Below are 25605 nucleotides of genomic sequence, written 5' to 3'. Positions count from 1 at the left end.
ATCTGTTCCTCAGACTCTCAATAACTATCTGGTATGGCTGAGAATCAATTACTGAATACAGTCTTTGTAAAACAGTTCCGTCTATCATCACGTAAAATGTGCATGAATATTTTTGTGTGTTAATCAAGCAACAGTAGAGCAAAGTATGATACAGCCCAAGTATTTTATATAGACTGGTTTTAAGAATGGAAGGGCTTAAAAGTCATTGGTTGAAATGGTGGTTCATGATCACTACATGGATTTAAATAAGGCCACTTTCCTGTCCTCCAATAAAACCTTACTATATGATAACATCTGATAACTTTAAGATAACATCCTTGCAGCAGCTAAAGGTGGTTGTCATTGAGGGTTCATGACCAGTGAAATATTAGCTGAAGTGTATGCAAATCAGCTATGGAAACATTTATTATAATGATGCATGTAGACAGAATCACACAGTATTTATTATATTTGAAAGAAATACTTAAACACGCAAGTCCTGTTCTCCTTACTACATCAGTACCGCCCCTGGGTTTAGTGAGTGATACATCCCATTCAAAGAAAGGGTAAACACTTTTCTGCTTCTTCTTAGTATTAGAAATATGATAACACAAGAGGAGTGACTACAGTGTTGAAATACTGTACTGATTTTCAGTTCTGAATGCAATTCTAGTCTATTAGTTACTATAGATAGAAAAATCCTTAAAGTTGTATGGAGGAGGAAAGAATGGATCGCCCTTTGGCTTCATCAGAGACTGTAAATTATTACGGTTCCAGTGACTTCAGCATGTTTTTGTCAACATGTGGCACAAAAAAAATGAAGTTAAGACCATCACTTGGGCCGCTTGTAAAATCAATACTGCCATTCATAGGTCTAGTAATGGATCAGCCGATCTGGAAGGTTTGTTCTCCCGCTACATATATTTTGTTGTGTACATGAACATGATTTGTCTGAGAGGTATACTGTTCTGCTGACAAAGCTCAGTGGCATCCACTTCATTTCTGTGACACATCTACTTACACATTTTTGTAACAGCAATGTTGCCAGTAAGAGAAATTTGTTCTGGAGATGTTTTGCTTCCTGCATATTAAACTTATTCTGAAATGTCAGAAGTGTTATGACTTGGTACTAAGGCTTCTTATTCCTTGATTTTTTTCTTACTTTTTCCTACAGCTGGAAAAAGTTGGGCTGGTGAATAGAATTCCTCTAGTCCCACCTGTGAGTCCTAGATTAGGTGAGATTCGTAATATTTCTCTGAGGATTACTCCAGATATTGCAAATGGAGAAATAGGCTTTACTAGCAATCTTCCAATTATTCTTTCTGAGCCAGAAGATTCTGCTGCTATGGTGGTAAGTAAATGTTTTTATATTGCCCATTACTATGGAAAATTTATTTGGAGAAAGCAAAGTTTGCTATATTCAGTGTACCATATGAAAGTTAATGTGAGGAAGATCCTTCCTCTAAGTTCTGCCTGATCCCAAATATTCCTCTGATTTTTAAAACAAAAAAACCAAAAATGCATTTAAAACTAAGGCCTAAATAATGTGTTAATCATTATCAGAAAAGTGATGTTGATCTTTGCTTTCTCTGTAAGCATCCAAAACCAGTTAGGTCCTGATGCTCACACAGCGTGCTGCAAACAGTTCTAATTTCTCTCACCAACTGCAAAGGTAGTAAAGTGGGACTGATACCAGTCCTAGATTTCATGGAAATGTCTGTGTATGTTACAGCTGACTGGCTTATGTGTGAACATATTTTTTGCCTTGCTCAGCATGTTTCCCAACAATTGTGCCTTTTAGTTTTCTGAGAAGCCAAAGAAGTATTTTCAGAAATGTTGCCATTCATATGACTGCCTTAGTCCCAGCTGGAGAAACTTTTCTTAAAATGTTTTTTTCATACATTTTCACTTTTTACCCTGGCTGTCTTCACTGAAATCTTCCCACAAATCCTGAATCAGATAACTTGTTTCTCATTCTTAGATTAAAACTGCTAGTTACTTTAAGCAGAGTGCAGGTTCCATGGTACTGTAACAACCAGAGTAAAAATATGATGGTTATATTTAAAATCTAGGTTGTGTCTTGAAGAGGTGGGCACTGATTAAATCAGTCATAAAAGGCTTTTTGTGCTTGTAGTTGCTTAGTGATTTGTGATTGTAGTCTGTCATCTCCACTGTCTAAGCATGATGATTCCATATATGTTTTCATTGATACACCATCTTTGATTTCGTATCATATACATAGGTATGAGTAAAAAAATCAAGCTGAACATTTTGAGGCTTATATTCAAATAGTAATTTGCAAGGCGGTAATTGTTTTTGCATCTGGTTTTACAAGTTACAACAGATTCGTGTGTTTCATAGGTTTCCATTCCATTGCATCGAGACGGGACTGATGGCCAAGCAACTGTGTTTTGGAGTTTGAAACCTTCTGGTGTCAATCAAAAGGCAGTAACGCAGGACGATATAAGTCCTTTTAATGGCTCCATTGTTTTCTTATCTGGACAAAGTGACACTACAATCAACATTACTGTTAAAGCTGATGATATACCTGAAATGAATGAAACTGTGTTATTAACTTTGGACAGGTATTGTACCCTAATCTCTGTTCATATGTATTAGATGTAAAACTTAATTTATGTATAACAAATTAGCACAGTATTAATTAGGAGTTATTGCCTGTATTGTGTTGATAAATGCCTGAAAAAATATTAGGCCCTTGATTCAGACTGTATAGATTCTTCTTTGATGGGAGATCGGTGTAAGAAACTGTTGTATTCATTATCTAATGACTTAATTATGTTTATATTTTGATGAAAATGCTGTTTAGAAAGTTCTTTCAGCTTTGATCTTTAGTCATAGATCTTGGTTATAACACATCTGTTCAGAAAAGTAATATTTAGTGAGGTAGTTGGGAAAACTGTAGTGAAGAGTAGAGAGCAATACATAACTGTGTTTCTGTCAGAAAAAGGTTTGTAGCTAGGGTGTTGTTGAATTAGATCAGCTTTTTATTTGTTTGTTCTGCGTGTTCAGCATTGCTTGTTCTTGATTACTTCCACCACAACTCCTGGCTTCCGTATTAGCCCAGTGTGACCATTGCCACACTCTTTGGCTACAAAGAGAGCCACGGTGTTTCTGAAGCACAGTGTTCTAGTCTCCTTTCTGCACAAGATCAGGATTACAGGATAATGGAGGCTGTAAGCAACCTCAGGAGATGCTATTATCTGCATGTGAGCACTACTCAGAATGCTTAAATTAGTTCACATCCAGAAGTGTATTCCCTCTTTGATTTACTAACAGGAGAATCTTGGCCGTGTCTTCTGTCCTGCTTCCAACAACTCAATTGTATACATAGTTTAGAAATACCACCACTTCTACTACCCCCTATTAGTATAAGGTACAGTTTTCCACTTTTTCTGGAAACCTACTAATATGGGTCTACCAGCAGCAACATCCACACTGAACACCTACTCACACAGTCCTTACCTTATGCAAAAGTATTTTTGTCCCATATAGGATGTGCAAACTAGCTCTTGGGAGCTTCAACACCAGATGCCCATGGTGGTTACATACTAGCAAACCAGCAACCAGCTCCTCAGGCTATTGCTGATCCTGTGTCAGAAAGCCTGGTTTTTGAACATCATTCTATCACACAGGAAAGATGTTATTCCATTGCGGGATTGGCCTGCTTCTGTAAAGGCTGGCTGGTGAATGCATCTAGTACAGAGTAAGTTATTTCATTCTGCCTTGGCTACTCGCTACATTGGAAAGGCAATCCTGTTAAAGGCAAAACCAAATGGAAGCTATTGCAAGCGGTTCTCTGCTTTCCTGGTTCATCTCAAAGAATTCCTTAGTCTCTGGCACAAAGGGGGAAACTAAGATTAGACATGGTGAAGGAAGTTGTGAAGAAGTCGTGTAAGGTGGTCAAAAAATGGGAGTGGAACAGCAGGAAAGAGATAAGTAGATGGAGGAAGTAGACAGTGTAAAAGGTTAGCTTTTTAAGTTCTGACAGCTCTGCAGTGTGTGTAACTACAGCTTTCTGCCATTTGTTCTGAGTAGTAACCCTAGGTTATGCCTTGAAAATGATGGCTGCAATGAGGATTGAACCGGCAGCTGAACAAGCATAACCACCGTTCTGCTTTTGCTATGTACGGTGGGAGTAGCAGGTTCTGCTGATCATGAAGTCGCTGGTAAAAAGTGTGCCAGGAGTAAGCAGCTTTCCCACACTTGGCAAGGTCAGAGAGGGAAGTAAGGAACAGGTGGTGTGGCCTGGAAAAAGAAGAAAAAAGGAGGAGATAAAATCTGAACTTTTCTCTAGACCTGGATAGTTTCCCTCAAGGCTATGAGTGAAATTTGGCAACTTCAACGTTATCAGAAGCCAAGAGTGAAATAACTGCAAAGATCATCCTTTCAGTACTGGAGATGACTCTTCGAATCAGGGTTGAAGGATACTGGCAGGGTTATGTGTGTAAGCTTGTGATATTGCTTTCTGCGTAGTTTGTATTTTCTGGATGAACAGAAGATTTCAGTTTGCAAGGCTGGCAGCCAGCACCTCACAGCAGTGGTGAATTAGCATGAAAACAAAGATGCACTGTGCTGTGGATGTGCTTGTACTGTTCTATAAATTGTAGCATAAGTCAGTAGGAAAACAGAGCATGTAAGAACTTTAATGAAACTATAGACATAGAAACACGTTCATAAGCATTCTATTCATTGCAATTAGTAATAGCATGGATAAAATAATAAAAATGATTAGTTCTAACAAGGAGGTATTATTTACAACTCAGTGGTGTTGTTAAGGCAGTTTACATTTTAAATGAGCTTTAATTGCATCCATAATTATAAAAGAAACTCTCCAAGCCATTAAAAATAGTATTTTATTTCCTTGTTCTATGGCCCCTCTCCGTGGGCCATAGACGTTAAAAATAACTCTGAATTATGTCCACAAAATGGAGGCCAATGTATATAATGAAGAATACACTTCCAAAGAACACAGATGAGTAATAAGGAAGCAAGACAATCCTGTACCTGCTGAAGCTTCTTCATATTTTCTTTTTGTAGGAGCAGCTTCAGGTTGAATGCCTGCCCATATCTGAATAGGCCTGAATTGAGACCAAACATAAATAAAGCCAGATGTCTGTAGTGAAATCTGTATGAGAAAGAAAAGGCCTTGGTCTTCTTGATGAATGTAGGTGGAACAGGCCATGGAAATTGTGTGTATGCTTTGTGAAAGCATATATACATACTAGGGCTGTTCATTTTACCTGGTAAGCACAAATAGAACTCAGTTTTTTAAAAATCTGATTGTTGTTTTTCCCTTTTGCACAACATATTCTCCTACTGGCAGTTCTCATCTGCTCAGTAAAGTGCAGGTACACATCTATTGATTTGGCAATTGGCACAAGTGGAGAGCCAGGACATCCCGGGCATGGGGGTTGTGTTTGCATTCTTAAATGAGTGGTGGTGAGAAAAGGAACTTGCGGACTTTGGGATCTGTGAACAGCAATATACTGATAAATTGACCTTAATTTATGAAAGTGATGATCTATGAACAGATGGCTGTTCAAACAGATGACTTATGCTCAAATTTTCTTTTAAGTCATGACTCTCATAATTAGGATGCCGGAACGTATTAATGTACCTGTGTTATGACCTAAATCTCATTTCCTAGATATAATATGCACAACTGAAGCAACCTAACATGGGGATTTTTATAGTTCTAGCGATGTCTGTGATGTGATACAAATTTCCCCAGGCTGAAATTCTGTCTTGAGTAAATTTAGAAAACAGATTTTTAAAAAACTGCAAATAAAAAACATTGGTTCGACTATTTCACTGTGAAATGTCGTGTAGTTTTAAAATATTTTTGTGTTTAAGAGATTATGTAAAAAAATTAGCAAATCATAGAAGGCCCATTTAAAGCACTGCATACTGTAAATGGCCCTTAATTCAGGGCTCAGGTGATGCTCATATTGTGGGTTGCTGTCTGCACTGGCATGCACAGAAACACTAATATACAGTTTAATGGAGCTGGGATTTTCTCCTAACTTGGTGATTTCCTGTGGCTAATGTCTGTTTCAAAACCATACCTGTCTTACTTAAGTAATTTTTCTGTTAAGTAATATGTGTGATGCTGTAAGAATTATCTCTTTCAGTGTAAATTTTTCTTCAAGGGTTTGGTCAGACTTTGTTTTGATGGGGAAAAAGTTATTAGAAAATAGTAGTAGTATGTTGAAAAGAGTGCTACTGGACACCTACTGCTAGCTTTTATTACTTTTCAAAATAATAACAATACCATATATCTCCCGCTATGAGTAACAAAAATTAAAATAGCCTCCAAAATCAAATAATTTGTGGATTAAACCTGGAGAGATGGTGTTCCCTCTGATGAGAAGCACTGTGGAATTTATAATGTGGCAAATCCTACTTTAATCCTGTTCTTTAAAGCTAGATCCTGCCACTAATTGAATCAGTAGATAATCCTGAAAAAATTGAAGAAGGGGTGAACACTGACTATAATCTAGCAAGCAAATTGAGTAGCATTCCACAGGCAATCTGAATGCACTTTTTCTGAGATACTCTGATAGAAAAGAAAGACTTTTTAGAGAAGTGTGTTTTTAATAACAACAGCAATACACATGCACAATTACAATTCAGTTTTTCAGGTGCCTTTCAAAACATTCACTTTCTGCAGAATTCCAATTCTTGGTCCAAAGCTATCAAATTTGGCCACATTGCATCTCTTAATAATTATTATTTTATTTGCAGTGGTTTTTAGTTTGTAATAACATCGACATTCCCATGTTACTTTAAACGCAGTCAAAAACCTTCTTTCTGATATCTTGGCTTGCTACATGTTTAAAAAGTGCAAGAAACATTTTGAAGCTTCTAATTAATCTTTAGTTTTTGCTAAAAAAGTAATTAAGGTTGTCTTAAAGAAAGAATTTCCCTAACGATGAGTCATTTCACGTGAGATTTGTCGTATGGAATTTTTTTTTTACAGCTGTTTCATCACAGAAAACACACGCAGTTTGAAATTGTGTTTCTACGTTAGCATCATAAACATTGCCAGGGCTTATCCTCTGTGCTAAAATGAACCTTGGTGTCCACAGACAGCTGTTTTACAGAATAAGTTAAGCTGAGGAGGAAGATAGGCAAGTGGCTTTCCCAGTGTGAGGGATCTCCTGACTCTGGGTCAAGTGCGCTCTCTACTAGCTGGATCTCCTTAGTACAGCTAAGAAACTGTGTACAGGAGCTGTTTTAACTTTTACCATTACTTCTGAATGCCCTCACCCAGGCAAACCATGAGTTTTGTAAGTTCCAAATAGCTATTTTTGTTCCATTTCTGCACTGCTGTTGTAGGAGTGCCTAAAGAGATGGTTTCACAAAGAGTGAAGTGGGACTAAACTGATCCTGTGCACTCTGTGGCAGTTTGGATGTCTTTACTCTGCAACGAAAGGACTGTACATGAACCGTACGTTGCTCTTGGACATTGTCAGGGCACCAGGCTGATGGCTGGTGGCCTGGGGGCTGCGCGGTGGTGTAGAGCCAGGAGTCCAGCCTGATAACATGGCTGGTAGGGCAGGGGCCCATCCCACCTCCCCCAGCAAGGTGGGAGAGCAGGCTGGAGCAGGTGACTGGGGACAGCCTAGAGTCCAGGGCATCAGGCAGGGTTGTGGTGGTGGGGCAGGTCAAGCCAGGAGCATGAGTCGGGTTTAGGCTGGATGATGGTCACGGGTCAAGCCCAGCCCAGCGATTGCCAGGCAGGCCCACAGCTAGGAGACAAATCCAAGGGCAAGCCAGGAAGTCACCCAGTGGGTCCTGGTCCAAGGATGTTATGAGAATTTATATGTGTGTGCCTCAGAGTATAGACAGAAAGGATCCTATTGAGTACACTGTTTGTTGCTCACGTAACAGCAGCTCAGAGTTGGAAGGCTAAGCCTAGGTGTTTCTATTCCATTTTAGCATAGGCTATTTTATGCCTTTTTTGAATGGTAACCAACATTTACTACATCAGAGCAGTGATAGCAGTCTGGCCACTCATGCAGAGAAAACATGGTCAGATTAATTAATCAATCAATAAATAGACCCTAGAAAATGGGACTTGGATGGAGAAACCTCCCAAACAATGGTTTCCTTTAGCTAAATCTCACTAGTTGCTTTCTGACCTGCAAGTTCTCTAGATTCTGGTCTGACTTGCACTATGACTGTTTTAAAGTAATAAAGTACTGCCAGTCTTCTCAGTCCTTTCAGATAACACCTGGAGATGCTCAACATGCACACCTTATGGTACCTTTCAGCTGTTTCATGTCTGCCACCCTCTTAAGGTTTCTGTAGTGCTGCCATTGTGCATTCCAACAGAATATTAGATTCTAGCACTACTCCTCAGTTGAGCTTAACAGCCTTTTTTGTCTGAGCTGTGTTTGGACTCATGCAGTATAACTCCATAAGATGAAAGAGATTTTATTTGTGGCACGACCTTTCACTTCCTGATGAATTATTGTGTCTTAGCTACTTATCTTGTGCATACATATCAAAAACTCACTTGACATAATGGTTCATTTGCATTCTCTGTTGTAAATTACATTACCAACAGCTTAGTGATATAACTAAATTTTAGCATTACCAACTCTGGAATTTTTTCCTTGATCTTTTCATTATATTAATACTTTGATGGCTTTGGAACACTTTTGCATAAGTTTCTGAAGGAAGGGAGAATGTCTCAATGTGTAATACTTAAAATCTAGCCTCACTGGAAATTGATGACAAATTTATGTTAATGCAGATCTCCTCTTTGAAAGAATGTATCTGCAGGTTTATTTGCTTTATTTTCTCAGAATTTTGAATGAAACCTTATCTCTATTGAATTCTGAACCTGAGTTCTTTTTGAGATTGCTGAAGTCAGAATTTCACTTCATAAATTCTGTGGTAATCTGTTTACTGTGTTTTGACAGAAGATAAAGGTTTTATACTTAATTTTTACTTATTATTAGATCAAGAAAGCCAAAATATATGCTTGCCATTGCAGAATAATACTGCCCTTTCGTCTGACGTGGTGTTGCAGATATAAGTGCTTTGCTGAAACTGAACCAATTAACAGATTCACAAATACTCTTTTCTTACTTTTGTATTTTTGTTTGTTACATTTATGTTTATTATTTTACTTTGATTAACTGAAAAATTGTCACAAAGTTTGCCGTGATTTTGTGCCAAAACAGTTTTTGACATATGCTTGTTACAACTCCCACTCTGCTATTCTGTTTTTATCATTACGTCAGCAGATTGATGAAATAACATATCATGGAAGCATGTTGATTATTTTTTTCTTAACTGAAGGGCTATTTATAAATGTGGGCTGCTGGTGCAGTTGTGAGCAGGCACAGAGCTTGGCAGGGTATACCATGAATGTGTCCTGATATGCTGAATTGGTCATGGGGTCATTTCTCCTAAGTGGGAACTGCCCACTTGCTAGCATTTGTCAACAGGAAAATGCCAAACATAGGGTTCCCATAAAATGAACATGACAAGCTTTTGGGAAGGAAAGAGAAAGTTTTATGTTGTTTTTTTTTTTTAAATTATTATTATTTTCTAAGATTAGTACTATTGAAATTCTAGCAGGTGGCACTTTCATTCCTTCCCCCATCCCCTTTCTTTCTTTCTGTGTTGACAGGGTAGAGACAGAAAGGTTTGTCGTGTACTTTGGGTAAGTGCAGTGAACTGTGGTTTGTCTTCAGTGAATCAATGCTTTGTTTTACAAGTGGTTGGTTTGGACAGAATCTGTCTTTATAACTTCTTGTCCTCTCAGGAATCATGTCTTTTGCATCTCTTTATACAATGCATGCCTGCCCTTTGGTGTTTAAATTTGATGGCACGAGGTTCTGGCTTGAAGGCATTTCTCTATTGAGGATCTGTGAATGATGAAAGTTATGAGCATGGCTCAGTGTTTGATATTTGAGCTTTTGATGCAATAATGGATTAGTTGTTTTAAACTGTCACAAATACAGTTTGCTGCAACTGAATGACTGAACTGACTAGAATTATAGAAAAGTTTTCTGTGGTCAAAGATGATTATCTTGTTTTTAATAATCTACCTTTAGTTTATGTTAACACAAGTTATCGTGTCTGCTGACATATTTTTTTAATGTGCAGTAAACATGACATGTTACCCTGTCAAATAGATATTTCCTGTTTTGCATCTTGTGTCCTGCCTGTAGGCTTTGCTACAAGATACATTGCTATTTATTTTTGTCTGTATGTGAGCGTTCCAGTTATTTATGGAGTGTTTCTGGAAACAGTTCTGGAACTGATTTCAAATACTGGATGTAATAGATCACATTTCTTTCTACCTGAAGTAGCGTTTGATGAAGTCTGGATTGTAGTATGGTGAAACCATAAAAATATTTACAATACATTGAACCAAGATTTCGTTGAAATTTTCTTCCAGGAAACACAGAATATGCACAGGAATCTAAATACATAAAACACCATGTAATAAGCCATATCGAAACCGTCAGTCTGAAGGTGCATTCTTGATGCATCCTTCAGTAGTATGTTTTCTGGCATTTTTAATGTAATGAACTTAAAACAATGCCTTTGAAAATTACATCTGAGGAGATGAATGCAAGAAATGTGCAAGGTTTCCTTCTCTTGTCAGATATGGCCCATTCATGTCCCTGACTAAGAACAAGCCCGTGTAGCGGTAGCTTGGGGAGAAAAATCCTCCACCAGAGGAGCACTATTAGATCGTGCCTGCACTGTTCACCGTATGCTTTTAGGCAGCAGGTTTGTGAGTAAGGGAGGAGAAAGGGAATGTGTCTGAACTACTGAGAGTAGGTCCAGCACTTACTAGAGCCTGTGGGTAGCGTCCACATGACAAGGCAGGTTAACACACGATTGAGGATGAAATCCAAGTCTGGAGGGGCAAGTCTCTTTTTATTTGCAGCAATAGTAAATTTTGCAGAAGAGGTTGTAGTTGTCAAAGTAACACCTGTTTGTTTAAATGATTTTGGATTATCCTTTATGTTTTGATCCAAATACAAAATAATGCTGAATGTGACTCTAACTTTTAGCTGCACGATTCTGTTTCTTTTCCTGCATGTGGTGTGCACATGTGCCTAAAAAACCCCAGAATCATCAAATATAAAAACTAATTGGAAAACAAAGTTATTTTAAGAAAAGGTTTTTTTTACAAATTGATAAAATATACTGATGTGTCTTTCTTAATTTATTTCAGTCTTTTCAGGTAATTGTTTTAATAATTTATTAATAAAATTCATCAGTATTCGTATCTCCTTCACATAGGTGTGGATTTACTTGCCAAACAGAATTGTCACTCAAAAAACACTCTTACCTTCCTTTCTCAGGGTCAGTGTGGAAAATCAAATACTGAAATACGGGTTTACTACTTGTGAAATTATTATTTTGGAAAATGATGATCCTGGAGGAGTGTTCGAATTTTCTCCCTCTTCCAGAGGTCCCTACAGTATCAAGGTAGGTATCTGAGTCATTCGTCTTAACCATTAGGGATAACTTAGTGAAAGCAGAGTGCTAGAGAAAAGTTGGATTTTCTTTTTTACAGGAAGGGGAGTCTGTTGAACTGCAGATTGTCCGCAGCAGAGGAAATCTCGTCAGGCAGTTTCTACGCTACACTGTAGAACCAAGAGACAATAATGAGTTTTATGGAAGCACGGGAATTCTGGAGTTTAAGCCTGGGGAAAGAGAGATCATAATTACTCTTCTGACAAGGCTGGATGGTATTCCAGAGGTAAAAATTAATATTTTTTTCCCTTCAGATTGTGTTCATGGGCATATTAGTTTGTCACTTATTAAGATACAAGCAAATATGTAGGAGCAGAACAAGTGTGTAATGGCTTTTCTGCAGAATGTCTTCCCGCCCTCCAAACCAGGGATGCCTGGATAAATAGGTGTCTTTGGGTTTAACAGTCCTCAGTAGAGGACTTGAATTCAATTCTATTTCTGTGAATTGAAACAGTTGTGCTTTGAATCCATGTAAGTTTTTAACATCTGTGACATTCTGTAATATAAAGTGCCATTGTTCAATTGAACTCTGCGTGAAAAACAACTTCCTTTTTGGTTTTTGTTTTTTTGTTGTGGTTTTTTTTATTTTTCTAGTAACCATCCCCAGTCTAGCCTAATATTGGCTTTATGTATGTGTAGATTAAATACTTGTTTTAATGTTACTTGGAGCATTCTTAGTGATCTTTTTGCAAGAAAGATATGAAGTAGAAAGTCCTGTTACGTTAATAAAGCAAGCTGATATGTTCTTTCTAAATTAGCATGCTGTCAATGGCTTTAAAATCTTTGCTTTGCTGTTACAAAGCCAGAAAAGTTAATAAATCTTATAGAAAAGGAAACTTATTTTGAGGGATTATTACAAATATATTTGTACTAGTAAATTGATGTGATTTAAGTACACAAAAGAAATCCTTGCCTATAGCAATGCCAGAATTTTGGAGAAAATGATTCTATCAGAGATAGACATTTCTAATTATTTCTTTGTTCTGATGGCAGTGTACAAACACATTGTGCATTTGAAAGTGTGTGTGATTTCCTTATGTTTAAATTTATATCTCTTTATGCCAGGCTAGGGACTGTGGGTGTTGGCCCATTTGTCTTAGATGTGAATATTGAATGTGTATTTTTATTCTGACTGAGTTTCCCTCTTCTAGCTGGATGAGGTATATTCTGTGGTACTCAGTGGCTACAGTGAAATGCCAGGCAAGCTGGGGAATGCCACAATGGTCAGCGTAACAATTCTGAAGAATGATGATCCTCATGGCATCATTCAATTTCTACCCGATGAACTATCAGCAACAATAAAGGAAAGTAAAGGAGAATTCATCTACACTGGTAATTCTTTTTTATTAGAGTTACTGCTTTATCTGCTGTGTGCCCCTGCAAGTCTTCTTTTCCCTATTTCACCTTTCTAGGACAATGTCTGACTCAATTCTCCACTCAGGAGTTTCCAGAGTGGTAGAGTGACAGCAAGATGAGCAGTGGAAACTAAAGTGGAGAAGGATGGGCCTGGAAAGCCAGAGGGATCAATCCAGTAAAAGAAATGGCTAGAGATATGCCAGACAGGAGGGACGGAGTATTGATGTATGTGCAAAGTGCAACCTGGAGGTAGTAGCTCTGTTTGTGGAGCATGAAGGATAGGGTGCTATGTGAGAGAAGAATAGAGCTAAATCTTCAGATGGATGACTTCAATATATCTCTCTCTATTCAATATCAAGCGTATTTACAGGCAAAAAATAACAAATCTGAGCAAGTTTGAACTGCTTTAATGGTGTGTCTTTCTGTGTCCTTTCACGTAGTGCTCTCACAGGTTGTTAGTTATGCAAGAAGTGGATTCGGTTACTATTTCCTTTCCTTTTTCTTTGTTTCAGCTTTGCTGACCTTTTATTTTTGATTTGTGTTGTTCTGAAGATGCACACTGACTGTCTATGTTTGCATTTTTTAGCTGCTTACAGAGTTGTAAGACACCAAGGAAACTATGGCAATGTTAGTGTGTCTTGGGTTGTTGACCCAGCATGTACCAGTGACATCTATCCAGAACAAGGGACTATTTTCTTTGATGATCTGGAGTTTTCAAAAAATATCACCGTTTACTCACTGCCAGATGAGGTAAACATTTTTACAGTGTTTTTGTGTGAGTATAAGGGACAAAGAGTAAGCGCTAAAACATTACAATTTAAGGAGAAAGAAGGAATGTCTGTTTTTTAAAAGCCTGATAAGTATTTGTAGGAAAAATCAAAATAACTTGGGTAAAACTGAGATTACTTCAGCAAATCATAAAAGAATTTGGGAAGCTGTGCATACCTATATACAAAAAAGAAGTTAGAAGCTGAGAGTGGTTGAATGTGGTTAAGTTATAGAAAAGTTAATTTGAATAAAACCCTTGTTTTGATAGCAGAAATCTTAATTTTTATTTTTAATGCTGATATATTTGAATTAATATAAGAAAGAATAGGAATAGTCAATAATAATTAAAGGTATAAAAATAAATTACTTGTATCAGAAGCAGAAAACTTCAAGATAACTTTTGGGTTATATGCACAACAGCAAAGATGAGGGCAGTTATTTACACGGATTTTAGACAGATGATGATTTCTGTGTAACTGTATGAACACTCATTTGTCATCCCTCTTGACACACTTAAGGATCAATACATTAAAATCTCTGGTTTGTTAACCCCCTCAGCTGTTAATTTTAATTTCTTCATTGTTTTGTATGCAAGAAATTATTTTGTAATACTTCCTCTTTCAGGTACCTGAAGAGATGGAAGTATTCATCATCAGCTTATTCAATGCTACTGGAGGAGCCAGGCTGGGCAATGTAACCAGTGCAATTTTACAAATTACAGGGAATGATGATCCCATTTATTTTGCAGGTTAGATAATATTGTTTTTTAATGTAGAATACATATACTACCCCAAACAGATTTTAATGAGAGACCAGATCTTTGAGAAATCCAAAGGAGCTATTATAAAATGTTCATGTTTTTGTTGTCTTGAATTTGTATTTGTTTCCTTCAGAACCTTCTCTTATTTTATTTCATTATTCTCTTCATTGATGCTGGGATTGGTTAGGTGGCTAAGTACAACAATAGTCTCCTGTACCCACAAATATTTCCATGCCTTTACCACATAAGCCTTCTCTGTCACTGAGAAGAAGGGGCCTCATGAGGAGGATTAAGAAAATAGGCCACATGCAAGAAGCTCAGGCTTGAACCCAGGTGGATTTGTTGCTTGTGTATTTTCAGAACCTCTGACAGTGAGTGTTAAAGAAGGAGGTGTTGCAAACTTTACAGTCCTAAGGAATGGATCTGCTGATGTTGCTGTTGCTGTCCAGTATATTACTGTTAATGGAGATGCAACAGCTGAAGAGGGAGACTTTGTTCCCAGTGGAAAGAGCAGTGCCATTTTGTTCGATGCTGAAGAAAGAGAGCAGAACTTATCTGTGTATATTAATGATGATGATACTCCTGAAACTGATGAAACATTTTATATCTTCCTTTTGAATTCTACAGGTAAAAGTAATGATTTGATCTATGTTTAGTAACTCTCCTTTTTTTTTTTTTTGCTGCAATTTTTTACCAGCTTGGTCTTATTGTAAAGCAATATATAAATGCCAAGTGTTATGAGAGTAAGGTTTGTTTCAACATTTCTATACAATTCTATACATTTCTGTACATTCTATACAATTACTGTGTTTGGATTTTCAACTTCAATTGTTTAACTGGAAACAAAATTCAAATGATACAGCTGAAACCTTTCCTGCAAAAAAACCTGGAGTGAAAGTCTCTTTTCAAACGTAAATGCTCCAGATTAGGTGGGGTTTTGAGGACAGAAATACAGGGCTAAAGAATGTTAGTACTGCAACAGTCTTAGGGAAAGAGGGATTCTTTTAGATTTTTTGTCATGCTCCAGTATACACTACACAACTGCCTGATTTTTGTAAAAACAAACAGAACTGCCTTATTTTAGAGGAAGACCATGAAAATCGGTCTCTTTATTTTTGTAGTAGTGCAATGTACGCATACCTTTTTTTCAGTCTGACATTAGCTTTACAAGGCTTAATTGACAGAAGAATGTGTGTTAGAAATTACCCAGTGTACCACCAGTAAAGAATGCGTTTATTATCTTAGAAATTACATTGTATTTTTAAAAATAATATTTTTAAAAGGTTATTATTTAGCAGGAATTGATACAAAATTATTCAGCACATTCCTATTTTGAAATAGACATCATCTGGAATAAACCACCACTGCTGTGTAATATGGATAAGAAAATATAAGTTAAATGTGAGAAATACATAAATTTTCCTGGGCTATACCTACTTAGTAAAGACTCTTTCCACCCCTAGCCCTGTGAAAAATCGTGGTGTAGTGGGAGAGTCATCAACAATTATGTTAGCAAATTTTAATGATGTACTGTCCTTCAGGTGTTATTATCATCTAGCTGAGAGGTAATAACAGGCTGTGAATGCACTGCGTATCTTTGCAATGCAAATCAAAACTGAACTGAATAATCTGTCAGAATGAGGACTAGGACTTGAGGGACTGTAATTTAATAAAGCAAAGGAAAACTATCACAATTAACCATCAGACTATACCTTCTCATTAGACTGCGTGGTAGGTTCACAAAGTAAAATGCCTACCAGGGATTCAATTCAAATCAGGAAATATAAGATTAGATTTCTTCATTTAGACATGCATACTAAGTGTCTTAGCCCTCATTACAGTCTATAATGATCTGATCCACAGTCAGTGAGCCTAAGAGAGTGCTTCAGGTCACACGAAAGTGGACACCCTGTGGCTGGTCTGTGAATTGCTCACAAGAGTCCATTGATCTCGAACTGCATCTTCCCTAGACATTGGTAGCAGACAGCCAGAGAATTAGAGGGCAATTTTCAGCAATTACTTGAGTATAAGGTAGCTTATGTGTTTCCTGAGGTCAGCGGCCATTCGCTCTGGTGCCTGGGTCTCCTACAGAACATCGGCCTTATGGAAATGATTGGACAAAGCCATTCTTCTCCCTTCTTAGATTTTCCCTTGGGTGATCTCGTACTATTTACTAAGTTTCTTCAGGGTCTACTGGTATTTTCTCCTACCACTTGTTGTGTTTTAACCCAGCAGGTAGCTAAACACCACACAGCCATTCAGTCATCCCCCTTGGCCCTGTAGGATGGGGGAGAAAGAAAAAGTAAAATTCATGGGTTGAGGTAAAGACAGTTTAATAGGACAGAAAAGGAAGGGAAAATAATAATAATGATAAAAGATTATACAAAATAAGTGATGGACAATGCAATTGCTCACTACCTGCTGACCAATGCCTGTACTCCGCTGCCAGAGGGATTGAGAAGAATGTTTTAGCAATGTCAGTTGTGCCATACCACTTGGCACTTGGCTGCCTTTGACTCCAGTTGGTACTGAAGTTCTAGCATGTCTGGCACAGCAGCACTCAACGGTGGAGTGACTTCATTCAGGCCACGATAGTCTACTGCTAGCCTCCACTCTCCATTAGACTTCCGGACTGGCCATATGGGACTGTTAAAGGGTGAGTGGGTCTTACTGATCACTCCTTGGCTCTCCAGTTGGTGAATGAGTTTATGGATGGGGATCAGAGAGTCTCAGTTGGTGTGATATTGCTGCCAGTGCACTGCTGTGGTGGCGATTGGCACCTGTTGTTCTTCGACCTTCAGCAACCCCACCACAGAAGGGTCCTTTGAGAGACCGGGCAAGGTAGACAGCTGTTTAATTTCCTCCCGTCTCCAAGGCAGCTACTCCAAAAGCCCACTTGTACCCTTTTGGGTCCTTGAAATACCCTCTCCTGAGGCAGTCTATGCCAAGGAGCCTCTGGGCCAGTCACAATGGGGTGCTTTTGCCACTCATTCCTGGTGAGGCTCACTTCGGCCTCCAATACAGTCAGCTCTTGGGATCCCCCTGTCACTCCAGCAATGCTGATGGGTTCTGCCCCTATATAGTTTGATGGCATTAAGGTGCACTGTGCACCAGTGTCCACTGAAGCTTTATACTCCTGTGGGTCAGATGTGCCAGGCCATCGCTTCCACACAGTCCGGTAAACCTTGTCAACCCTTTCCTCCACCTGGCTGGAGGCAGGGCCCCTCTAGTCCTGGTTGTACTATCCGTTACTCACTTGTAAATACGAATCAGAAATCCCTTTATTAAGATTGGAAGTAGGATCAGCTCTTCTGCTCTGTCTGGGGAACTGCTCGCTGTAAAGCTACGCAGCAATTTTCCTGAAAGAACTCTCTTTTGTCGTTGCTTTTCCATTCGACTCACATACCTGCACCTCTAGGGTCGAGGTAGATTTTCCTCATGTCCTCTCTGAGGTCATGCAGGTAAAGCCACAGGGTGGCCCATGCTGTGTATCCACTATATCCCCTCTCTTGAGCAGGGGGTGCTGAGATACGGGTCCATATGGGTGGAGAGTAGGGCATATCCTCTCTGAGTTGCTGGGACTCCCAGGAGAGCTCCTTCACAGCTGAGGCAAGGAAGAGATACTTTCTTCATATTCCCAGAGTTGGCCAGCGCCTCATCCACTGCTGGTGCCTCTTCATCTTTCCAGGTCATTACTGCCACTGAGTTTGCATGCAATGATGGTGTGCTCGATACAAACGAACCCCATGGGTTGTGTGTGTTTGACTTCCTCGGGATCTTTGGATGACTGTCCAAGTCACCATAAATCACCCCAAGCACGGCTAATTCCCTCGGGTACTGGCTGCCTCTCTCCATGGTGGTCCATTTGCCTGGGTGACATATAACAGCTTCCTTGAAGGGATACCTTTCCTTCACACTGGACAGGAGTCACCTCCAGAGGCTGAGGGCTTGTGTCCCTTTTCCAATCACTTTGTCAATGCCCCCTTCTCTAGAAAGGGATCCCAGCTGCTTGGCTTCCTTCCCCTCTAGTTCCAGGCTACTGGCCCTGTTATCCCAGCATTGGAGCAGCCAGATGACAATGTGCTCACCTGGACCATGGCCAAAATCTTTTAATGTATTTTGCAGCTCACTCACGGGTGGGGATTGGGTGGTTTCCATCTCGTTTATGAGTTCTTCTTCCTCCTGTCCTCGTGATGGCCTTGCTCTTTTAATCATCTCCTTCTAAACAAGCTGACTTTCACTTCCAAGATTTCTCCTTAGGTACAGGAGTGACTGGTACTGGCATGGGTTGGTTCTCTGGTTCAGCTGCAGTGTCTGTCACCAGGGTTGGAGTGGCCCCAGTACTCTTTGCAGGGCTGAATCTCTGGATGATATTCTTAAATAGTTGTTTAATCCTAAACAAGGCTTGAAACACATCCAGGAGACACAGCAACAGGAGCATGATGGTTTGAACTTCCCAAGGATATCCCAAATTCTGAAGAGCAGTTGTAACTAGCCTGGAGGAGAAAGGGAAGGTGAAGGACTGGGGGTTAGTGTTCCCCCCCATCTCCCCTGTAGACTGGTTCTCCAAGGAGAAGAGGTAAAAACTGTAATTATTAATAGTTTCTGAGATATGTCTCCGAAAGTATGGGGATGACAGCAGTGCTGAGCACAATCTCATGGCCAAAAATTTTATCCCAGCAAAAGCCACTGTTGCACAGTACAGCAAAGCAATAACTTTAATCCAACTCCCAGAGGAGTTAAACAGCGCATAAATTCTGATAAACAGTATATGCTGCAAGTAAGGTGTTACATACCACAACTCTGAGAACAAGCACAACTGTGAGAGCAAATAAACCAACGGGTGTGACCAGCAACTGTTAAACTAGTACAATGAATGCTTATCACAAAATTGTTTTAACACACTCTAGTCAGATCTGTCATTATCTCAAACCCTTTGTGCCTCACATTGGGTGCCAAGAAGGACTGTGGTAGTTTAACCTGGCAGGCAGCTAAACACCACACAACTGTTCAATCACCCACCACATCCCAGTGCGATGGGGGAGAGAATAAGGAAAATAAAAGTAAAATTAAAATTTGTGTGTTGAGATAAAGAGAGTTTAACAGGACAGAAAAGGAAGGGAAGATAATAACTATAACAATGATAATAATGATAATAAAAATTTTAAATAACAATAATAACAATAACAGAATATACAAAATAAGTGATGCACAATGCTATTGCTCACCACCCGCCAACCAAAGCGCAGCCAGTCCCCAAGCAGCGGTTGTTCCCACCCTGGCCAAGTACGCCCAGTTTATATACAGAGCATGAAATCATATGGTACAGAACATCCCTTTGGCCAGCTGAGGTCAGCTGTCGTGGCTGCGTCCCCTCCCAGCTTCTCGCTGGCAGGGCATGAGAAGCTGAGAAGTCCTTGCCTAGTGTAAGCACTGCTCAGCAACAACTAAAACATCCCTGTGTTATGAACCTTATTCTCATGCTAAATCCAAAGCACAGCACTGTACCAGCTAATAGGAAGAAAATTAACTCTCTCCCAGCTGGAAGCAGGACACTGCTCTATTGGGAACATATGACGGCTTTCCTTCTGGCACGCTGGTCCTACAGGAATGTGTAGCTGCAGGCTCCCTTTGCTTCTGAAAGGAGGGTCATATCGTGAGCCTCTCTAGAATCACTAAGAATACATAATATTTCTATACACGTTCCTGAAAGCAAAATTATTTTCTTTCTATGATCTATTGCATATATTGGCCTTGATTGTTACATCCCTTCTGAAAATTATGTTGGGCTGCTTCACATCAGAGAAAACACAAGTAGCAGTATATGAAGTTAAAGCCGTAAAAGCATTGTTTACTTTGGAACAAAAGCTAGTCGAACACTTAAACAGGGTGAAAAATGGGATGGAATGGAAGCATAATGTACATCTGAGGACATAAGATGGGTGTTAGAATGTCCCTACAGTGCTAATATACACACAGAAATCCTACCAGCGTCCACTCTGCTTCACAGGTATCTTATATTTTTTCCTTTCATATAGGCTGTGATATGGGTATGAATAAACCAGTAGACATTGTTCTTAGCTTGTATTTAGTTTAAATGCAGTATTTCTATTCTAGATCTAAACAAGAGCTGGGATCTCATTACCTCCATTTCTGATTCCAGTTTTAATAAAATTATTCACCCTTTTTTTAGGGGATACTGTTATTTATAAGGCTGGAGTGGCTACAGTTATTATTGAAGCAAATGATGATCCTAATGGAATTTTCTCCCTGGAACCTGTAGAGAAGCCAGTGGAAGAAGGCAAAAGTAATAATTTTTTGTAAGTAACTTTTAAATAATACTTTTTCACTTTTTTTGAAAGATCTAAGTGGTACTTTATGGATGGTACTTTGATCTAATCTTGTACCCGTTTGCACTGATAAAAATGTATTAAAGGAAAATAGCTTTACTAAATTTTGGATTAAATGATTTGTAAATGTTTTGAAGATGTGAACTGTCATATTATCAAATAGACTGCATATTAAAATATATGCAGAAAATCATGTTAAAATGCAAATAAATAAGACTACAGCATTGTTGTTTTCTCATATTCTCAGTAGGCTTTAGACACAGAAGAATCTTGGTGATTGAGCAGAATATAACCTGAACTAATGGAGAAGTAAAACATCTTCTCGAAGTACAGCTAAATATGACTACGTGGTTGTTAATTTCTTTTTGCACCCTACTTTGAAGCCATCCCCTAAGAACAACCTATATTACTGTATTTTTTCTGATAGTTTGTTTTTCTTCTATCTGTTAATTACAGATGGAAGTCTATACTCAAAATCCAGATGTGCTGTCTTCTAGACTGAAGATACTCTTCCGTAGTTTGACCTCTGAAAGTATTTTCCTTCCAGCCACTGGGATGTATTCAAGAATGGGAAGGGTTAAGAAATTAATTGGCTTGGCATCTTACCGTGTTATGTTCAGGATGGAATTATAATTTGACAAAAATACTGATTTTTCATTAAGAAACCTCTAGGCAGGATATAAAGAGAAGTTCACAGTAAATGTGATAGTGTGAACAGTTCCACATTTGTTTAGTTATCTTATATATTTTCATTTTTTGTTTGTTTTAAGGCCTTGAAGCGATGCTTATGACTGTGAATTGGGTCTTTATGCTTGTGTTACACATCTAAAGAATGAAAATCCTTGGGGAAAGACCATATTGAATATATTGTGTGTTTGGTTTTGCTAAGCTGCTCTTTCGGGTATTTTTTTCTGTCCTTTATTGTCATATTTGCAGGATAAATTGTTTTGATTTGATGGTGTGAAGAGGCTTGCTCAGTCCTCGTTGATGACGTTTATTTACTAGGGAGCTGTCTGTTCCATACCCTCATGGCTTTGGCTGTTATGTAGTACATAACAAAAGGGTCAGAGTAGCATGTAAGCTAACCACTGAGAACAGCCATGGCAGCACTGGGGTTTCAAGGGAGTAATTGGAGTTACTGCAAACGTGCTGCGCAGCTGGGGCAGAGCGCCCTGGTTAATGGCAAAAAAAGAAAAACTTTTGGAAGCAGAAACAACATAATTGTGTTGCTGTGCCTAGGCTAGTTATGCTGAACTAATTTTTCAGCCTGTTATAATCTCTTTGTAAACCATTTTGTTTTACCAGGCCAAGAGAAGCACATTTTTTATATATAAAGCACACTTTGTTAATAAAGGCACTTGATGCTTTGGTTTATATTTATAATGCCTTTGGGAAATTGGTGAAATTATATTAACAGATAGCTGTACAAAAAATAAAATCTTTTTTTTTAATTTACTACACTCTTAATCTGGAATAGGCACAGATTTCTGAAGGACATAGAACATAACTCAAATTTAATACCAATGTAAGAAAGAGTTTAAGGAGTCTTGATGGTTAAAGGGAGAAATGTTTGTGGTTAAAGGTAGGTGATTCTCTTTCTTATCTAAGGGTGGCCAGGTATATACATTTTTAATGTTAATTTACTGAACTATTATATATTTGTATTTATTATTTACATAATATAAGTGCAAGACGAACTGATGTTTAGCTTAACAGTACTACTTTGCGTGGCCCTGCATTGGTTACTTTTTTCCTAAGGTACCTGTGGTACACCTGGGAGTAGAATTATACTGTGAAATTGCGTGCCTTCAAAGAGGATTGTATTATCATTCATGCTTGTGTTTGTTGTACGTGGTCAGTTAGAACCTTGTATATTATTTTTCACAGTAAGGAAGATCAGTGTAATTGTGTCTTTCCTTGCTAATGAATGCTGGTGCATACCTGCCAGGAGGTTCACTCTTTCTGTTATCACTGAACAGGGTTTTGAGACATAGAGGACACTTTGGCAATGTCTCGTTGACCTGGCAGCTGTTTGATAATGACTCTGCGCTGAGGCCAGGAGAAGAGTTCCATGAAACTTACGGGACTGTGTACTTCCTGGATGGTGAAGGATCAAAGCCAATTACGCTCCGTGCTATTTCAGATAGAATTCCTGAATTCAATGAATTTTACATTCTAAAGTTGGTAAATGCTTCAGGTATTGTCTTCGATATCAGCATTCATTCATATGTGGTAGAAAAGAATTAGTTTAATCAATCAAAAAGAAACCAGCCCTGGAAAGAGCTTTGCCTTGAATCATGTCTTGATATCCTGTACTTTTCTGGTAAGGTTTTAGGTTTTATTTTTCATTTAATCTTAATTTAGGTATATGAGTGCAGGATGCCTCTTGGTGATTTCAGAGATATAGATCTTCATGTACCTGAAGACAAAATATAGCTATTAAAGGCTATGCATGTCTACCGTAATGGAGGTTGGTTAGTTGGTTTGCTTTTTTCTAGAGGAAGTAAAATACTTATAGTAATTTAAATCATACGAAGTGGTAACAACTGCTACAGGTCTGCTACTGAGCAGAGTTCCAAATCTCCTGGTCTCATTCCACCTTAGTACTATTTATGGTCTTCTGTGCCCAGATACAACTGAAAATATGTGTTTACCTTTCCTGTAAGTGAAATCCATATGCATGTACAGAAAAACTCCTACTTATGAAATAGGTAGATCTACATTCACATCGTGATCTTTGTATCATGAATTCTTACTGTGCAGAAATAGGTGACTAATGGCAGGACGTGGCAGCAATTTTAACACACAACTGGTTGCTGATTTTGCAAGGTATCTGCTTCTGTTTCAGAGGCAATGGGCCAAATTTTGCCATTCCATATTCGTGTAAATCTTGGAGAAATGAGAGAACTGAATTTGGCCCCATGTTTATCAAATGAATCAAAGGTAACCTATGTCATTGACTAGTTCAGAAAAATGGGAGCTAATCTTGTTTTAGCTGAAAGACAACTTTACGTTGTGCGGTTAAAAAATATCATACTGCTTTGTTTTCTATGAAAATTGTGTCACTATAGTGTTTTAAAAGCAATACAGTCAAATTATGTTATTTTTAAATTAGGGCATTTTCTGAGACAGAGGCTCTTTAAAGAAGATTTACTGCTTTTTAGAAACATATTTTATTAAAAAAACTTTAAATACTTAGTAACTTTTTTCAGACTGTGTTGTTTGAAACAGACCATTAACTTTTGCTCTAACTTCTATTACATAGGCGGGTCTCCTGGTCCTGGTGGTCAGTTATCTGAAGCAAACCTTGCTGTAACCGTGGTGATCCCATTCAATGATGACCCTTTTGGAGTCTTTGTTATAGATCCAGAGAGCCAGGACAGAGAGATAGTGGAAGATGTTGTTTCTGAAGATGATCTTTCCTATATTACGGACGTCACCATCTGGAGACAGCAAGGCACCTTTGGTGTTGTCCGGTTAGGTTGGGAAATACTGTCTAGTACGTTCCAAGCTGGACTGCCATCAATGGTAGACTTCTTGCTGCTGGGTTCATTTCCAAGTTCAGTACAATCCCAGCCTCACATGAGGCGCCATCACAGTGGAACAGATGCTTTGTATTTCAGTGGAAAAGAGGATGCATTTGGGATTGTTGGTCCAGAATACCCATACAATGGAAACACTGCAGTAACCAATTTTACATTTTCTGCGTGGCTAATTCCTAACGTCAGTACTGATGGTTATATAGTTGAAAAGGATGATGATAATGGAACCTTGTATTACGGCGTGAAAATCCAAACAAATGTTTCTCATGTTTCTGTAGTGCTTCATTATATGGCGTTAGGATCCAATATGACATATATGGCTAAAGCAGCAGTCCTGAAATATCTGGATGAAAATACTTGGTTTCACCTTCTTATTACTCTGGATGAAAGTATAATTGAATTTTACATGGATGGAGTTCTAGTTCTGGGAGGAATGAAGAGCCTTAAAGGAGAAGGAATTGCTGATGGTGAGCCAATAGCCTACATTTTTTCCCCATTTAAAGTTCTGTGATGTATAGAAGAGTCTAACTCCTTGACAGGTGTATGCAAGGTACTGAAATTATTATATCTGATTAGTTAATTGAAAAGAATGGATGGAAAATTCTGAGTATTTTCAAAAAACATATGGAAATAAGAGCTGGGAAAGTTCAAAAAAATTCAGAACTCTAACAGAGCTTGGATTGCAATAATTTGAAAATAAAATTTATAATTATATATGTGTGCTTATCATGTATACATACAGTTAAATATATTTGCAGTGAATAATTTCCATAAGATTTACAGCACTGTATCTGAGAGAGACTTTTTTCCTCTCAGTCTCTGAAACAAAATGCAATAATGACTCTGTATTATATTACAACTAAGCCAATATCTTGTAAGCAATAGAATTTTTCAGGGTGTAGAGTTACTTAACTATGTATTTGCATGGTATATTGAAATCATGCCTACAAGTGTAATAGTGTTCCAAGGAACATTAGCATGTGTACTTCAGTTTATCTAACTGGATAGTCCCATATGTGGTTTCAGTCATAGGTAACCGTTCTGGACATTCACTTTGAACTAGCATAGCTGTGACCAGGAGACGTCAGAACAAGTACTTTATAAGCTCAGATATTATGTGGTTGGAATACATTTATATTTACTCTTTCTTCTGCCATTTCCCACTCTTCCACATGCATTTTTTTTTTCGTGCAGATCATCTCCATCCTTTCCAGTAGCAGTTTCACATGCTTTGTTTGGTGGGGATATTAAGTGAATGATTATCAAATTCTTGAATGCAGTCTCATTTTCTGTAATCAAAGAAGAGGAATTTAAA

The 25605-nt window shown here is 38.3% G+C and overlaps 1 protein-coding gene across 1 annotated transcript in view; it reads left to right on the top strand.

The window, feature by feature from the left end:
* ADGRV1 (adhesion G protein-coupled receptor V1) overlaps window positions 1-25605 on the top strand; it is a 275402-nt gene that overhangs the window by 14017 nt on the left and 235780 nt on the right. The window contains exons 9-20 of the mRNA XM_075079982.1: window positions 1154-1330; window positions 2341-2564; window positions 9647-9679; window positions 11340-11466; window positions 11555-11740; window positions 12666-12846; window positions 13457-13620; window positions 14263-14386; window positions 14759-15025; window positions 20592-20718; window positions 22728-22945; window positions 24014-24757. Coding sequence (XP_074936083.1) covers window positions 1154-1330; window positions 2341-2564; window positions 9647-9679; window positions 11340-11466; window positions 11555-11740; window positions 12666-12846; window positions 13457-13620; window positions 14263-14386; window positions 14759-15025; window positions 20592-20718; window positions 22728-22945; window positions 24014-24757 — 2572 coding nt within the window. The remainder of the gene's footprint in view (window positions 1-1153; window positions 1331-2340; window positions 2565-9646; window positions 9680-11339; window positions 11467-11554; window positions 11741-12665; window positions 12847-13456; window positions 13621-14262; window positions 14387-14758; window positions 15026-20591; window positions 20719-22727; window positions 22946-24013; window positions 24758-25605) is intronic.

The sequence above is a fragment of the Phalacrocorax aristotelis genome, chromosome Z (genome assembly GCF_949628215.1).
Source record: "Phalacrocorax aristotelis chromosome Z, bGulAri2.1, whole genome shotgun sequence".
Taxonomy (NCBI): Eukaryota; Metazoa; Chordata; class Aves; order Suliformes; family Phalacrocoracidae; genus Phalacrocorax; species Phalacrocorax aristotelis.
The sequence above is the reverse complement of the archived record's forward strand: the minus strand, read 5'-3'. Positions and strand labels throughout refer to the sequence as shown.